This window comes from Manis javanica, chromosome 3, assembly GCF_040802235.1.
Source record: "Manis javanica isolate MJ-LG chromosome 3, MJ_LKY, whole genome shotgun sequence".
In the NCBI taxonomy this organism is placed as follows: domain Eukaryota; kingdom Metazoa; phylum Chordata; class Mammalia; order Pholidota; family Manidae; genus Manis; species Manis javanica.
Window position 1 is genome coordinate 181,951,380 of NC_133158.1, and position 13,948 is coordinate 181,965,327.

General features: G+C 48.2%; 1 protein-coding gene across 8 annotated transcripts in view; it reads left to right on the plus strand.

Moving 5' to 3' along the window:
* LIMD1 (LIM domain containing 1) overlaps nt 1-13,948 on the plus strand; it is an 88,653-nt gene that overhangs the window by 43,518 nt on the left and 31,187 nt on the right. For 6 of the 8 annotated variants that reach the window (XR_005060759.2, XR_005060758.2, XR_012129590.1 and 3 more), the window contains exon 2: nt 2,069-2,170. The exons of the other annotated variants lie outside the window; for them this stretch is intronic. Coding sequence is in view for 3 of the 6 variants with exons in the window: in XM_037016199.2 (XP_036872094.2) it covers nt 2,069-2,170 (102 nt within the window). In the remaining 3 variants the exon portion in view is untranslated. The remainder of the gene's footprint in view (nt 1-2,068; nt 2,171-13,948) is intronic. 8 annotated transcript variants of the gene reach the window in all.

The window sequence follows — 13,948 nt, forward strand, 5'->3', positions numbered from 1 at the left end:
TGTGGTGTTTTCCTTCGACTGTAATGAAGCAGTTCTTTGGAGGGGGGACTCCAGGGCCTCCTTTATGTGGACTGGCCCGGAGCCTGCGCTGTTGCTGTAGAGATTCTGGGTTGGTCTAGGCAGAGGGACTTCAGGATTATTCACAGGGTGAGATCCTGGGTGCCTTGAACTTCCTTAGACAGCTCATTTTATTTTGGAGCAATTTCTTGCTGAATGCAGTATATTACCATCTGTTAGTCTGGGGAGAGGAAATCTCAGGGCAAAATACCTCAAAAAACCGAAATCAGTCAAAGGGAGAAATAAAGTTTAAAATCCATTTATTGCTCACAAACTGCAGTCTGGCCCATCTCTCCCTCCTGCTCAAGCAGCAGCAAAACCAGCCCCCTTCCCCCTCACCTCTCCAGTACAGATAAGCCCTCTGTTGCCCAGGTGATTACCCACTGATATGGAGATGAACTTCTCCACCTCTGAGGAATGATGCAAATGCCCTAAAGCCATAATTCTTTCCACTTATGAACACCAGTTGATTCGCAGATGTAGCAAAGCCAGGTGAGATATTGTGTAAATGTTACAGTTTTACCTACACCATCCTTCTTCATATGCCTGTTTATTGAGCATTTGCTGGATGAAAGGCTTGTACTCAGCATTCTTCATGTATTCTCTCCCAGGAACCCTGTACGGAGGCTACCATTTCATAGATAAAACGCCAGACATCAGAGACTTTAAATAATCTTCTCTAGTCACATAGCTAGTAAATCGTGGAGTTACAGTCCAAGACAGGGCCTTCTGAAGGGCACTTGTAGTTGAGGCAGATGAACGCTTGACAACTTTTTGGTTTACAAAGCAGCCTTTGCTGCTGCTCCTGGGAACATGCTGGGCAGGTGGAAATAACCTCTTCTTCCTAATTAAGAACTGATGCTCAGAGAACTTACTAGGTTAATTCAAACCATGTGGGAAGCGAGTGGGTGGGAAGCTGAAGGTTAGAACCTCTACCTTCAGTTCCTGGTTCTTCATGTTGCCTTCAGAGTCAGGGATCTGGAGAGGGCAGAAGGTCGGAGGGACTTTAAGAGACAAGAGGGTGGGCGTACAGTGCTAAGGTGGGGAGCCCATGAGCAAAGCTTCGGAGCTGGGACCCAGTGGGGCTTGTTTGAAGGCGAGGGGCCAGGTGATGGGAGGCAAGGCAGAGCACTGGCTTTGCGGTCTGACACACCTGGGCTTGGAGCCTGATACTTTGTGTAAAAAGTGAAGGTAGCAAATCCTAGTTGGTTCCCACTGAGAATTAAAGGAAGTAATTTAGTTGAAATTGCCTGTCCTGCATGCTTGGCATATTATAATCCTTCTGTACTGTTTTGCACATTGTCTTATAAACAGTGGGAGCCTTTGAAAGATTGGTCAGGGGAATAGGTTGACAAAGTGGAAGTGTTCTGAACATTAGCATGCCAGTGTGAAGGACAGCAGGGGAATGGGGGCCTGAATTCCAGCCAGGTGGCATTTCCTGCAATTAAAAGGCTGATAGAGGGTAAGAGAGTGGGCGAGAAATTTCAAAGGAGTCATCTGCAGACTTGGTGATAGGCTGGTCTTGCCAATGGGCTTCAGCCCTGGACAAGTTAACTGTGGATTCAATGACACCGAGAAAATGACAGTGGAATGTTCTTGGGGTGAAAGAGTTTATACCCAACTGTATTCCCATGGTGCCAGGTCAGTCACTAGAATCCTGTCCACTCAAGGGCAAGTCTGTGTGCAGCAAGCTGGTCTCTGCCTCTGGGCCTCTCTGCCCCCTGCAGCTGTCTTAGTTTCTGTCCTCTTTTCTCCTGGAGCCCTGCAGCTGTGCAGCAGCCCAAAGCACTGGGTGGAGCTCTTTTTATAGGGTCAGTAACAACAAATTGCCTACATGTGTGTAGTGAGCTAGCTGACCAGGGCCAGGTGAGAATCCTGGCCACAGGAACCTTCACTTTCTCCACAGCTGGTTATGGGGAGGGATGGGCATCTCTGCTTACTGGCTTTTTTTTTTTTTACTCCATTTATACTGTTTCCCTCCTCACTCACTGCTGTGTTCTTGCCCTTGCAGGAGCCTGTGTGAAATGCAGCAAAGGGGTGTTTGGGGCCGGCCAGGCCTGCCAGGCCATGGGGAGCCTCTACCACGACACGTGCTTCACCTGTGCAGCCTGCAGTGAGTATGCTGGGGAGGGGAGGGTGGCCAGGGGTGTGCAGGCCAAGGAAGGGTGGGCAGAGAGAGCCTCCTTCGTGGTCCACAGGGAGGCAGGGCATGTCCTTTCAAGCACCAGCCTAAGGCCTGTCAGGGTAAGGACTTACACAGGGTACCAGGCCTTGCCTGGGGTGGACTTTGGTGATCAGTGTGTCTGAAGCAATCCCTAATTATACCACATTTGTAGTACCCATCAGGCCCAGAAGCCTTGGAGGGGAAGGCGCTGGGATTCACCACCGTCTGCCCTATTGTCAGCAATCTCCCTGCTGTGGGGGCCAGCTGACCAAAAGGCAGTGAGTGCCTGTGTTGGGGGCACACCGCACAAGTACCCATGCCTGTTAGCACACACTCCTGTGGCATCTTTCTACTGTGGGATACACATTATGACTCAAGCAGCAGATTTAGGAGACTGGCCTGTGCTCGGCTCGCCAAGGGGCTTGCTGAATCAATGGCGGCCACAGGGGAGGGTGTAACACACTGCAGGGTGTTTGTCAGCCCGACCAAGCCGTGACTGTGCTTGCTTTACGGTCTCCACCGAAGATTAGCTTGAGGAGGATTTTTGGAAAAGGTCCCGCTGATGTTCTTCTAGCCTACACGGAGGCTAGCAGCTATCAGTTAAGGGAGAACACCACAGCAGAGGCACCGAGTGTCAGGGATGAAGGGGCCTTTCTCATCATCTGGCTGGTGGCTCTCAGTTCTGGATGCCCATTAGAATCACTGAAAGCCAGTGACGCCCAGCCCAACCTGGCCAGCAGGATCAGATGCTCTAGCAGTGGGATTTCTGCAGTGGGGCAAGTGTACTGTTCAAATCTCCCCAGGGGACTGCACGGTGTGTTTGGGGCCGAGCACCCAGGATTAGTGCCGGACTCCTCATCTTAGAAGCCTCTGGAAAAGGGAAGAGGAGGGAACTTGCTCTTAGTTGGATTGTGGCACGGAGATTCTGTGGAGTTTTAGACTCTGTGGCTTCCCAGTCTAAAGTTAACCAGGTGGCGTGGACCTGCCTCCTGACCTGCCAAACCTTGTTGGTGAGTCAGAGGTCTAGGTTCTAAGCCTCACACTCAGTCCTCACTGCAATTTCCCGTAACACACATGTCTGAGAGTTTGTAGTTTGTGTCTTGATCAGTATTCACATTTATAAGATGATGAAAGACTGAAATGGATCAAAACGTCTACTGAGCCTCCTCAGTGGAAGTGTAGGTGTTGTCTGGTTATCGGATTCTCTGGGTCCCTGGGCCTTCCCTTGTCTCAGAGCTACATTACACTCTGTAAACTGTAGAATCCTAGTGTCAGCATAGGCTAGTTCTCATCCCTAACAATGCGAGCTCTAGTGGAGTTGCAGTTGTCGCCGCCCTGTGGAGACTGACCTTAATAAGCAAGTTCATTCCAGCATTTCTGAGGGCTTACACATTTATGGTTCTTTGTGGTCTCCCAGTTGTAGCATCTGATCGGCTCCCTCATTAAATGGTGAACTAAAAACACAAACGTCTCAGATTTTACTGGTCTGTACCAGAGTTGATCATACCTTCTTTTAAAAATTGTCTTTCACTTACGACTCCTCCAACTGTTTCTCAATGTTTACTCCATTTTCCAAGAAAAAGGAAAATACTAACTGGGAGCTGTTTTTCTTCTCAACAATTACCATTTGAACTAAGCAAAGTTGGTGGGAGAAAATCCTGTTGAAAAGCCAGTTCGTTCCCCCTGTGCCTGCGTGACTATCTGTGGGTTCCTTAGTGGGTTGAGTTCATCTTGCTTCACAGTATGACAAGCACACACTTAAGGAAGACACAGCTGGCTTGGGATTTTGCTTGTCTAGCATTTGAGGGGCTGTGGTCTGGTGTCTGTCTTACTGCTTCCTACTAGCTTATCACAGTCAGACTCAATTGCTCTTTCTCACTTCCATGTCTCTGATCACACTGCTTGCTCCCTCCAGACTCCTCTCCCCACCCACTTCATACACTTAAATTCTTTTCAACCTTTAGGACCCAGCTCAATGGCTGCCTCTTTCAGGAAGTCTTCGCTGTTCTACTAACAGGAAGGAACCTTTTCTCCTAAATTCAGCATGTGCTGCTTTCTTGCTGGTGGTCTCATGTAGACTGTGAACCACGCTCTATGTGACTGGTGACAGCAAGCCAGGCCTTAGAACAGAGCTGTTAAGGGAATGAGGACAGGGACTCCATCAGAGGGTGAGTGCAGCGGCATTCCTGTTTGCTGAGAAGCCTGTTTACATGCCTGCTGTGTGCAAACATACAGTTCTCCCTAGTGACGGAGCAGTTGGAGACTCAGGCATGCATCTGGCAGCTTCTCTTGGACACTGGAAGTAGTTTGCCTTTGTTCAGGTGACTTACTGCTGCCCTGTTAATGCAGGAGGAGGCCCAGACACAGCATGTCCTGGACCTGCAGGTACTTGAGTTTGTCTCTGTGAATGTTGGCACCATGGAGATGGCACGGCTAGGTCAGTGTACTCAGTCCCTCCCCTCCTCCATTGGTGGAAGACAAAGTGGGGGCCCACAGATGGGAACAGAATTTCTCAAGATTAAGAACCTAGCAAGGATGGCAAAACTGGACAGCTACATGCAAGAGAATGAAACTGGATCACTGTCCAACCCCACACACAAAAGTAAACTGAAAATGGATCAAAGACCTAAATGTAAGTCATGAAACCATAAAACTCTTAGAAGAAAACATAGGCAAAAATCTCTTGAATATAAACATGAGCAACTTTTTCCTGAACGCATCTCCTCGGGCAAGGGAAACAAAATAAAAAATGAACAAATGGGACTACATCATACTAAAAAGCTTCTGTACAGCAAAGGACACTATCAGCAGAACAAAAAGGCATCCTACAGTATGGGAGAATATATTTGTAAATGACATATCCAACAAGGGGTTAACATCCAAAATATATAAAGAACTCACATGCCTCAACACCCAAAAAGCAAATAACCCTATTAAAAAATGGGCGGAGGCTATGAACAGACAATTCTCCAAAGACAAAATTCAGATGGCCAACAGGCACATGAAAAGATGCTCTACATCCCTAATTATCAGAGAAATGCAAATTAAAACCACATTGAGATATCACCTCACACCAGTTAGGATGGCTGCCATCCAGAAGACAAACAACAACAAATGTTGGCGAGGATGTGGAGAAAGGGGAGCCCTCCTACACTGCTGGTGGGAATGTAAATTAGTTCAACCATTGTGGAAAGCAGTAAGGAGGTTCCTCAAAAAACTAAAAATAGAAATACCATTTGACCCAGGAATTCAACTCCTAGGAATTTACCCTAAGAATACAGGAGCACAGTTTGAAAAAGACATATGCACCCCTATGTTTATCACAGCGCTATTTACCATAGCCAAGAAATGGAAGCAGCCTAAGTGTGCATCAGTAGAGGAATGGATAAAGAAGATGTGGTACATATACACAATGGAATATTACTCAGCCATAAGAAAAAAACAAATCCTACCATTTGCAGCAACATGGATGGAGCTAGAGGGTATTGTGCTCAGTGAAATAAGCCAGGTGGAGAAAGACAAGTACCAAATGATTTCACTCATCTGTGGAGCGTAAGAACAAAGCAAAAACTGAAGGAACAAAACAGCAGCAGGATCACAGAACCCAAGAATGGACTAACAGTTACCAAAGGGAAAGGGATGGGGAGGATGGGTGGGAAGGGAGGGATAAGGGGAAAAAGGGGCATCACAATTAGCACACATAACTTGTGGGGGGGCACAGGGAAGGCAGTATAACACAGAGAAGACAAGTAGTGACTCTACAGCATCTTTCTACACTGATGGACAGTGACTGTAATGGAGTATGTAGGGGGGACTTGATAATGGGGGGAATCTAGTAACCACATGTTGCTCATGTAAGTGTACATTAATGATACCAAAATAAAAAACTAAATTAAAAAAAGAACCTAGCAAGGAGCTGGCACCCAAGTCTGAGACTCCAGGATCTGGGTTAGCCTTGCATGTCCCCACCTTTCTGGTGGGTGAGTATGTGTGTTTTCTGTTTTCCCATTTCATTTGTGAAAATAATTTAGCTTAAAACACTGTAGAGACATATTTCTGTAGATACACATGTACACACTTCTTCGATTTTATTGATATTTTATTAAAATGAAATGTTAGGATCTTACCAAGTTCACACACACACACAAGGAAAGGCCAAGGCTTGACTGATTTGACTGGTAAAAATACAACGAGCCACGTTAGGTTGAGACAGCTTATACTGTCATGCTGAAGGACATGCCAATGGTGCCAGCTTCCCAGGTCCTTGTCCTGCACACCATAAAGGAGGATATCGAGGCAAAAGGGCCAGAAACTGCAGTGTGGCTGGGGCTGAGCAGCCAGTCCTAGTCGTTCTGTTGGGGGCGGTGGGGCAGAGAGCGTGGCTCATCAGAGGTGAGGGACCGCCGGGCGCTCAGCGGGGGAGGAGCTGCTCTCATCGCAGCGGCGCCCCGCCTCCTGTCCTCTCGTGTCCTGGGAGGACAGCACGGTGTTCCTGGGCCTCTGTGGCTGGTGCAGGTTCCCTCTGGCGCTGCGGGTTTCCCTCGCAGATGCACACGCTGCCGGGGAAGCGAGCAAGGAGAGTTCATTTGTAGCCGTGAGAACATGACAACCGCAGAGAGAACAGTAAAGGCAGACACCTGTTATGCTAATCCACACGGGTGTTTTCACTTGCATGCTTTCCCTTCTTGGTTTTGTACAGATTTACACACATTTGTTAAAGTTGTGGTCATAGAGTATAAACAGTGTTGTATCCAGTTAGATTTAATATGTCATAAATTCATCCACATCTCTGCTGTCTTCATATTAATCATTTTAACAGTTGCATAGTAATCGACTGAGTCATACCAGTTTTGTGGCATTTAGCTCGTCTTGGGGTTCTTGGTCCTTACACAGAGCCCCAGCTCCTGTCTCTGTGTGCATATTTTTACCCCTCTGCTGAATTGTTTTCTTGGTGTTTGTTCCCAGAAGTATGCGTTCTGGGTGCGATGTGTTGGCATTTATGTGGTTTGTGAAAGTTCCCTTTTTTCCTGATGTGCCCCCAGGCAAGCCAGCATGTTTGGTTGCCTTGGAGATGTGAGCTGTGGGTCATCCACCCCACCCGCAGGCTTTGCCCTCCAGAAGTGGCTGTGCCCCCAGCTGGACACTCTCAGGAAGCTGTTGGCACGCTGTGGGATGGGAGGGAGGGTCAGCTGAGAGGGCAGGCATGGCCTTGGCAGGCGGCCACCAACACTTGTGTCTGGACACCGTGAGTCAAGTGGCCTGTTGGAGAAAAAGCTGGCTCCTCTCTGTGGCTTGAAAGAGGTAGAATGAAAAGAAACAGTGTGCTGACTTGTGGGGTCCAGTGGAGTTCTCCATGGCACCTTCCAGAGTAGACCAAGAGAGAAAAAGATGGCATGGCTCTCTATGTTCACTCCAGGCAGTTTTAGGTCCAAAAAGTAAGATTTTGTTCATTTTGTAAAGTCTAGACAAATTGCATCCTGGAGTCAAGGTGAAACCTGTTTGCCATGTCAGTGCTCACGGTTCTATTATTTTTCGTCTGTATAAGCTGGAAAATGGTGGACTAGGTAAGAGATTTGTCCCCTGAAGTCCGTAGAACATGAGGGGGCCCAGGTCCTGGGGGTGGGCACTGAGGAGCAGGCAGGCTGAGGCTGATGGGGACTGTGCCCAGTGCAGGCCTGAGCTCAGAAGGCCACTAAGGGCCGGATGGGGTCCACTCAGGACAGTGCTGAGATACGCAAGTCAAGGCCATAACAGGGGACTTTTGGTGTTGTGGCCTAGTGCTTATATTCCTGGGTGGAGATGCACTGTGATCTTCCAGCCGTACCTTTGGGAAGACAACACAATAAAACTAAGAATCTATGCCGTTGTCCATCCCACCTTCCCAAAAGTAAACTTCCGTGCTGGTTAAAGGCTGAATGGATTTTTTAGTGAAATATCGCATATTTAGGCTCAATCAGGGGACAGTCTGAGTTAGTGAAAAGCCTGCATCTAGAACACTAAAAAAGCACCATTCATTACCTAAGTAAATAATACAACTAGAACTAAACCCACTGTTGTGGAACAGAGGCTCTTGATGAGTGAATCAGTGACTAGTGGCTCATCAACCAGTAAGTTTAGAAGTACAGTAGGGTCCTGGGCAGCGCTTTTGTTTTGTTTTACAGAGTCTTCTGCCTCTGAAAGCACATTTACATTTTCCATTGACTTGTGTACTAGCTTGTCAACCCAGTGTTTGAAAATGCTCACAAATTCTGAAATAACTGAGCTTGGACAAGGGAGGTCTTCTTTTAATTCATGGCAGGTCTGCTTCCTTAAAACAGTCATCACAGTATTTACTCTAGTAATTTATAGGTGAGCTTTCTAGTTCACTGTCAGCCTGACCCCACAGCAGCTCACTGAATACTTGTAACAATCTAGTGAGGTCAGCCTTATTGTCCCCTTGTCTTGAAGATGAGCAGAATTTTGTTGGCTTGTGGTTGGTTACGTTGCTGTAACCAGGGCCAGTAGCATGGCTGGCCCTTGACCCAGAACCATAAGGGTCCACAGTCCTTGTTCCCAGCACTATATTAAATTACTTTTGCACAGAAATCCCCTTTCTCTCTGAGCAAGGAGAGGAAGGAAGCCGAAGAAAGGAGTTGGCTCTGGACAGGCTGTGGCTCATAGGATCTGAACTCTCTGATTCAGTGGTTGCCTTAGAGCCATGTGGTACCAAAGGTCGGGTTTTGGATACTCTCAAGTTGTGATGCAGAAGGGCACCCTGGGACTTGGCATAGGGGAGACAGGTCTCAATAGTGGGGTGTCCCCAAAGGAGAGGTGGATTAAAGGCTTTGATTAGAGGTCTGTTCCTTCTCGAGGCCTTTGATCCCTGACTTTCTGTGCCTTCGAGTCATCCCAGTATTTCTCATCATGTTCAGCGTTGATGTATGAGCTGAATGAGTCAGCTGCTTCTACGGAAAAAGCTGAAGATTGGGGATGTGAGAAAGGAAGAGTGGGCAGATACTGAAGGAAATGAGTGGGCGAAGGAGAAATCAGGAAGCCGCTGAATTAGATGAGCTGGGCAAAGGGCTGTGCTGGTTGGAAGCAAGCAGGGGGTGCGTCTACTTGGTGTGTTGTCAAAGTGTCTCCAGTAAACCCAGTTCTGCTGGGTGATCAGAATTGGAACCAGATGTGGTTTTCCAGGTGAGACTTGGTTGATCCAGTCAGAGGCCATGGAGTCTCTGACAGTGGGAGAACATTGGATTCTTTGTGCTGTGACATTAATGAAATCTGGGATTTTTGAGCTTCACTGTAGATGGTAACTCCAGGGCATGAATTGCCATATCTACATTCCAAGTGCCTGATACTGCATGCACATGGTTTTGGGTGGAAATCTGCAAACTTTTCCTTCCGCAGTCTCAGACCAAGAGTGATGATAACACGTGGCACCCAAAGTATCATCTGTCTCCTGGAGTCAAAGGAGAATGGAGAGGGCTCTGATACACCAGTGGGCTCTACCCCCTGATTAGTGTGAAGATGTTGCCCTGGGTACCTCATTTCAGAGCCAGAAACCTGGCTTTAGGGAGTAAGATCTTTTCTGGAGGTCAGAACTTTTTTCTGGCATCATAGGCACTGCTTGGGTCTCCTGGGTCTTCTTGTTGTGCTGAGACCATTTTTTCTTTTCTCAAATGTTCTGTCTCTCAAATGTCTCCTGAAATTTCTGTCTCCACCTTTGGCCTTATGATGGTTAATTTTATGTGTCAACCTGACTGGCTCATGGGTGCCCAGGTGTTTGGTCAAATTCTCTTCTGCATGTGTCTGTGAGCCTGTTTCTAGATGAGAGTAACAGTTGGTAGACTGAGTAAAGCAGATTGCTCTACCTCAGGCGGGTGGCCCTCACACGAGCAGTCGAAGGCCTGAATAGCCAAAACTGCTGAGACTCCTGAGAATAAGGGAATTTCCTCCTGCCTGACTGCCTTTCGACAAGCAGGGGCAACCTGTTTGTTCCTACCTTTTGATTGCAGCTATCCCATCAGCTCTTCCTGGGCCTCCACCTTGCCAACTGCACATCTTAGGGCTTGTCAGCCTCCTCAGCCATGTGAGCCAGTTCCTTATAAGTCGTCTTTCTCTCTTTCTCTCTACACACGTGCGCATATGCACACAGAGCAGGCGCGCACGCACACACACATCCTATTGGTTCTGTTCCTCTGGAGACCCTGACTAATACAGGCCCTCCTTCCTTCCTCCCTGTCTTGTCTCCCCTCACTGACCATGGTGCGTCTGTATCTCTGATGCAGATTGTAACATCAGCCACCATCTGTGGAGTATTCACTCTGTCTTCTCGCTTGACTCATTTACCTCCCAACCACGCTCATTTACATAAAAGGAGGTGAAGTGACCCAGCTCAGTTCTGGGGCCTTGCAGTGTGTGTTTTTTGCCTCCTCATCCATGGTCCTTACCCTTTAGGTCACTCATAGTCAAGAGGGGTCTGTGGTACCAGGCAGAGCCCTGGCTCCACCGCACAGATCCAGATTCCTGAAACCTATGGAGTAGAGGCCTGCGTGTGCACATGGGTGATGACTATCCCAGGGGCCCTGATGCAGCCAGCTGGGAACTTGGGGATACATGGAACACAGTAACAACAACTTGTAATGTCCCTCTCTGATAATCCTAATATCTGGGTCAGACTGCCATAGATTGACAAGTTTCTTCATTATGGGTTGTTTTCCAGTCTCTGCATGCCTGGTAATCTTTGCTTGGATGCCAGACATGAATTTCACCTTGGTGAGTGCTGGATATATTTTGTATTCCTTTAAATCTTCTTGAGCTTTGATCTGGCATGCAGATAAGTTTTTTGGAAACAGTGACTTTTCCAGTCTGGCTTTTTATGATTAGTTTGAAGCAGACCTCATTCTCAGGCTAATTATTCCCCATTCTCAGGGCAGCACCTTCCTGAGTATCCCCCTCAGTGCCCCATGGGTTCTGCGTTTCCCCAGGCTAGCTGGTGGGAGTGGCACTGTTTCCAGCCCTTGGGAGCCCGGGGCACTGTGCTTTGTCATCCTTTCAGACACTTTCCCCCTGGCCTTGGTTGGTGCCGTCATTCACACGTGTGCAGATCTGAGCTCTGCCTACGCTGGAAGGAGACACCCTGCAGGTCACCAGGACTTTTGCTCTGTGCAGCATTCTCTTTCCTGATCCAGATGTTGGTCTGGCATGGTGGGAATGGAAAACAAAAAGAGAATGGGTGTGTAAAACTATAAGGAAAAAAAGACTTGGGAGCGGCCAGTGAGCAGAGAATTGGAGTGGGGAGCAGGGTTGCTCACAGTGTGGTCAGTAGGAGAGAGGCACAGCACTTGAGACTTTAGAAATTTTAATAACAATATTGACAGAGTAAATTGTGTCTTGGATTTTATATGTTTCGTTTTCCCACATTAATGTATTTTATAAGGAAATAAGTCTGACATGGAAATTAGAAACAAAACAAAAACCTGGCCCTTTACAACAGAGGAATTTAAGAAAGGGGTGACCTGGGGAATTTGGACCAAGGGGGAGGTGGAGGCAGGTGAGACTTTTCGCTCAGGTTGGTTTCAGTGGAGGAAATTGAAGGTCGTGAAAGGATCCTGGCAGCAGTAACACTAAATACTCAGTGGGAGCCAGCCCTTTCTTGGGTCCCCCACTGTGGTCCCCTGGTTTGTCCTCTCCACACACCCTGAACCAAGGGACCCAGGGGTTAGGTGACCAGCCAGCCTCTCATTTCTGGAAAGCGGCACAGCCGAGCACCCACCCTGGGCATTTTTCCACAGTGCACCCCTTCGCCCTCTGAGATCCAGGCTGACGGTTTCATTTGAGCCAAACCAATGTGGTTGGTTTCTTTCTGTCACTTTGTATTAATAGGTTTTAAGAGTTTATTTAATTTGGAAGAAGCTGCTTAAAGAAGCAGAGGAGGCAGACCTTGAGCAACAATGTAATGTTGTCTGGCTGCCCTAGTCCCCAATGGCCATGGTATTCCAAATATTCTTCAGTCGGAACTGAATTCTGCACGTCATTTTATTTTAATTAATTTAGATCTACACACAGCCACATACGGCCGGCAGCCACTGTGCACAGCACAGGTGCAGCTGCCACTCGAGGCGGCATGGTGAGCACAGCCTGCCAGTCGCCGGCTTCTCCTCGCCCTCCTCAGGATCTCCTCGTTGTTGGGAAAACCTTGCTTTTTTAGTTTTCAGGGAGGTGTTTTGGAAACTGAAGTTTGTGGTAAAGTCTTCTAGCTAAGGGCCAATTACTTTTCCAGAACAGAGAAGTCATTTCTGCTTCTCGAGGGGAGGGAAAGTGGTGAGCACCGCAAGTTTAGTTTTATCGGGCAGATGAAACGGCTGCCCTCTCTCGGTGACGCCCCAACTGCTCTTCCCTTCCTCAGGCTGCCCTGGCCTCACCCACGTCCGCCTCTTGCCTTCTGAAGGTGCCTCTGGAGGGCAAATAGGACGTCTTCATTCTGTCTATGGGAAGTGGCTTTTTGGAGTGGATTCTTGATGAGGCTGTACATTTATTAGTCAATATTTTATAAACTGTTACTGGAAAATAAACAGCAACTTTGACTACTATATTCTAAACCTCTGGAAAAACTGTGCACGTCTCTAGCTGTTGCCTGGGGTTCCTCTGCCGGAGCAGGACGATTCTGAAACTAGAATCACAAAGATGTAACACTACCATCCTTCCCCCGCAACAGCTTCAGACTTAACGCTGGTTGCTCAGGGATGGTCTAGGTCTTCCCACTCTTGTGTGACCGAGATGAACCACATCAAGTGGAAACCCTGATTCAGAGGTGGGCCTGAGGCACTGCCTGACAGAGGTTCTCTGGCTGTGGCTGCTGACACTACTGTCTGCAGCACCTCAGAAAGACATTCCCAGGCCCCTCCCGGGCCTACCCAATCAGAATCTCTGGGCTTGGGGCTTACAGTCTGTGTTTTAACAAACCCACCAGGTAGTTCCAGAGCATGCTAAAGTTTGAGAACCACTGGCCTGATTTTCTGGTGTTCCCCCCTTGGCCATTCCGTTTCGCCTTGTTTCTCTGAGCACTGATACAGCCACAGCTGGCTCCTGGTTGTCACACCTCCAGGTATGTGTCACCTCGGCAAGTCAGTGAGGTCAGTGAAACCTGCCCCCACTCATGGGAACAGAGCAGGGAAGTGGCTTGATCAGAAGGCCAGAAAATCCTGTTTCGCCCTTCTGTGAGCAATCTGTTTTGGGATAAGGATAGTATAATGTGGAGAGCATAGTGTTTGGTGGCTTTGTCTCAGAGAGACCTGGGTTCAAATCCCAGCTCTTCTACTGATATCTAGCCACATGGACAAGTTTGCCTGACTGGCTTAGCACTTTACGTAACGTAGTAAGTGGAGTTGAACCTCCCATTGCTGCAGGATTCATGAAATGGCCCGGGCTGCCTACTGCACTGGCCAGCCTGGGCTTCTCAGTGAGCTGCGGCTGCGCCAGTGTCCTGGTTCTGGTCGTGGTTTGGTGCCACCTAGTGGTGGTTGGCTGCTCTAGCTTATATGTCGGTGATCCCAGTTCTGGATCCTGCCCTTGAGTGGAACTTTCAGAACAGCGGCCGTGATTCTAGGAATTTCCAAGTGAGTTGGTGTCTCTTTGATTGGTCAGATCAGGCAGGACAGAGCTAGAGAAGAAAACTCCCTCTGTCCCCCTGCTTTTCAAGACGAGGTTGCTTGCAGTTTTTGGCCTGGCCTCACCTTTCCCTCA